The sequence below is a fragment of the Atta cephalotes genome (genome assembly GCF_000143395.1).
Source record: "Atta cephalotes unplaced genomic scaffold scaffold00038, whole genome shotgun sequence".
NCBI classification, from domain to species: domain Eukaryota; kingdom Metazoa; phylum Arthropoda; class Insecta; order Hymenoptera; family Formicidae; genus Atta; species Atta cephalotes.
This window is the reverse complement of record NW_012130102.1, coordinates 2,428,367-2,431,783: the sequence shown is the minus strand read 5'-3', so window position 1 is coordinate 2,431,783 and position 3,417 is coordinate 2,428,367. Positions and strand designations below refer to the sequence as shown.

Genomic DNA, 3,417 nt, shown 5'->3' with positions numbered 1-3,417 from the left:
TATATATATATATATATATATATATATATAATAGATTTTACAAATTAGATCTTGATCTAAGGGTTTATGATCCCCTCGAATGAAGTATCCAACCAACAACTTAAAAAGGTTAGAATTCAGAAATCAAACAGCAACGGTGTCCAACAGGGCAAGATCATTGGGATTGGCTCCGTTCAGGTTCAGCAGAACGTTTATTTTGCAACTGTTGGAAGTTTTTTCTTCGCGCTCTTTCATCTGATTGGTCTATATTTTAGGATCTAACGGAATATGCCAATCAGATGAAAGAACTCACTAAGCGCTCAATGAGCAGTTATCGTTTTGAATGCTCATTCAATCAAAACTGTTACGTTAGGTTTCAAAACTATTGTGTTCTGCAATGTGCTGAACGGAACTACTTTCAATAAGCAAAACGGTTTAATCTGGTTTAAAACAAATTATTGGAACATTAGAATATTACTCTTTAAAAGTAGCAAATATTTAAATATCTATAATAAAGGAGAAAGAAGTATTGATAATTATTTAGAATACGGTCCTTCTCTCTGATTTTAATAAAATTAGACTCATTCAACACATTTTTGCACAAAACGAAAGAATCTGAAAGAAAAAACCTTAAGCTCCGCGAACCGAGATGTTAGATGTTAAAGTTGACAATTATAGAGGTTAGGAAATCCGTCATATCGACGAGATGCAGCGACACGATGAGATGTACGAACAAATTCTCTGTTTGACAAACAATTTATTCGACGACAAGTAGTCAATTTTAACACTTAATATCTCGGTTCGCGGGGCCTAAGTTTTTTCTTACAGATTTTTTTCGTTTTGTGCAAAAACGCATCGAATGAATCGAATTTTTTCAAAATCAGAGAGGATTGTATTCTAAATAATTACCGAAGTAACCGACTAATTATCATTAATATGTATTTGTTCTCCTGCAGTTTAAATGGTTCATAAGAATATCAAGTATGAGTTATTTTAGCGAGTTGCATCAATTATCGGGTAAGTGATATATTTTTATTTTTAGAAAGTTAAAATAGAGAGAGAGAGAGAGAGAGATATGTGATTAAAGAAATTATTGATAAAGGTTCACAATACCATTACAATCATTTCAAATTTTGATAAAAACAGACTCAATCGATGCGTTTTCATGAAAACAAAGAATATAATAAAATAAAATTCTAATAAAAAAAAAAAGCGTCGCTCTGCCTCACGAACTGAGATATTAAGCGTTAAAGTTGACGACTATTGAGGTTAGGAAATCTGTCACGAAATAGTATGATGCAAGCACGCGTTGCGGTTCAAATTCGCTACTTTAAAACAAATTCTCTGTTCTAAAACATAGTTTTACGATTTTGACACAAAAATGAACAATAAAGCCTATTCTACAATGTGCTCTTTGTTTCCAGTTTCTTGTTTTTTTACTTTGTACTTTTAACTCCTTTGCAACCATTATCGACAATTGTATTTCTTGTTTCTTTCGAAGTTCGTTAACTCTTATTTCAGGCGATATAAAACAAAAAACCGAAGCAAAAAGACAAGATGTAAAAAATAGCAAAAAGCAAGAAATTGGAAACAAAAAGCACATTGTAGAACAGGCTTAACTGCGATCACATTGGTGAGTGTTTTACGAGATGATGTTGCTTGCTTTTTACAGAATTTAAAAAAGATAACTTTTTTCAAAGAATTTTATTGTATTCGGTTATTTATTTATTTATTGGTGAACGAATTTGTTTTTTTTTAATTAGAACATCATGAAATTCCTAACAATCGGTCATCAAATTGTTTGTGAATAATTGACGTTATACATGAAGTATTCATCAGGATCACTACATAAACTGAAACATATTCTATCACGATTTTTATGTTTCTGACGATGGTAACTAATTCAAAATATGAATATGATAATATCTGAAAATGGCTCAATCTAGGAGCCAAAACATATAATGATATTTCTGTTTCTATTATGTATGTATTTAGTTCCTATTAAGAATTTTTTATACTTTACATTTTAAATAATTGGCTCTTATGTGCCCTTTTTATCGTTATATTATTAATGTTATTAAAATTTGAGGTATTGTGAACATTTACCAAATTATTAAATTTAATTAATAAATTTTACAGTTATTAAAAGTATACATTGCGGACATAAAGAACCATTTATAAATATCATACTTTTCATAGTTTTCCTTTGTTTTTTCAGATATTTCCAGTATTTCTACAATCTCCCAATCCAGTGGCAGATTAATTGATAGAGTAAATTCATCGCAAAGTTTATTAGACAATTATTCCGGTACTATAAGAAGTAACAATAAGTTTGTGATAACCCAGGAAACAACTGCAATCGAAAAAACAATAAAGTTGTTAGTATTATGTGAAGAAAGTATAAATGAACATACCAAAATTAACATTATCTATCAGTGTATAAAGAGAGCATCTTTGAATCCCAAAGATATTTTTTCTAAAAGCACAGCTAACAAATTACAAATGTTGCTTTCAATTCATGAGCTGGATAAGTATATACATCTTCCTTCAGCAACAAAATATATGCAAGATAAATTGATACTTTTGGGAATTTGTGATTTACCATCATGTCACTTAAATTCCGATGAAAAATTAGAAGTGAAATGCTGCATCGAAACAATGTTACGAGAAATAATACATGATACGATACTGAAGTAAGTGTTTTGTAATTTTATATATAAAAAAATTTTAATAAGAGTATATACTAAGTTCTGTAATATTAACTTATATGATGATTAATAAAATATCTTAATATCTATATGTTGTAAGATATGAAGCCTTAGGAGGAAATATTAAGGAAACATCAAAGAACGACTGCAAGACACATAATAAATTCTTCGAATATTACGATGTGCCAACAGTACAATGGAAAAATAAAATTGAGGATTTGATTCTGCAATGTGAAAATGACTTGCTGAAATATATATACTTAATGGACAAGTGGAATAAGCTGAAATATGAAGATATGAACCAAGCATATTTAGAAAAGACAAGCTATTTATTGCTGCAAGCACAAGTTGCAGAGTTGCAAGCAAAGATAACAAAACTTTCTTGCACAATCAGAATGTTCAAAGAAACTTCAACTACCGTTGATGCTTTTAAAATGTTACATCAATTAGTTGAAAAGAAATTAAAAATGGTTACAGATGAAATTCGTCAGAAGGAAGATTTAAAGAAGCTGTATGACAATATGAAGGATACAGAATATGATCAGGTATTATTGATCTATTCACAGCTCTGCAATGCAATAAAGAAGAAAAAACATATCTTGGATATGTTGAAATAGTTTTATAAATAAATTATAAGATTTAATAATCAAAACAATAAGTACACACACACACACACACACACACACACACACACACAACACATCGTGGCTAACAAAAGTAAATATTATTT

At 29.5% G+C, this 3,417-nt stretch overlaps 1 protein-coding gene across 1 annotated transcript; it reads left to right on the top strand.

The window, feature by feature from the left end:
* Positions 1-962: 962 nt before the first annotated feature.
* LOC105621916 lies at positions 963-3,304 on the top strand. Its single transcript, XM_012203352.1, has 3 exons — positions 963-996; positions 2,198-2,672; positions 2,788-3,304. Exons 1-3 carry the CDS (start codon positions 963-965, stop codon positions 3,302-3,304), a joined length of 1,026 nt encoding a protein of 341 aa, XP_012058742.1.
* Positions 3,305-3,417: the final 113 nt, after the last annotated feature.

Bases quoted from the DNA above. Each gene is read 5' to 3' on its own strand.
- LOC105621916 (XM_012203352.1), top strand. From the start codon at position 963: ATGAGTTATTTTAGCGAGTTGCATCAATTATCGG. The intron at 997-2,197 runs GTAAGTGATATA...TTGTTTTTTCAG, and splicing joins CGAGTTGCATCAATTATCGG to ATATTTCCAGTATTTCTACA. The intron at 2,673-2,787 runs GTAAGTGTTTTG...ATATGTTGTAAG, and splicing joins ATACATGATACGATACTGAA to ATATGAAGCCTTAGGAGGAA.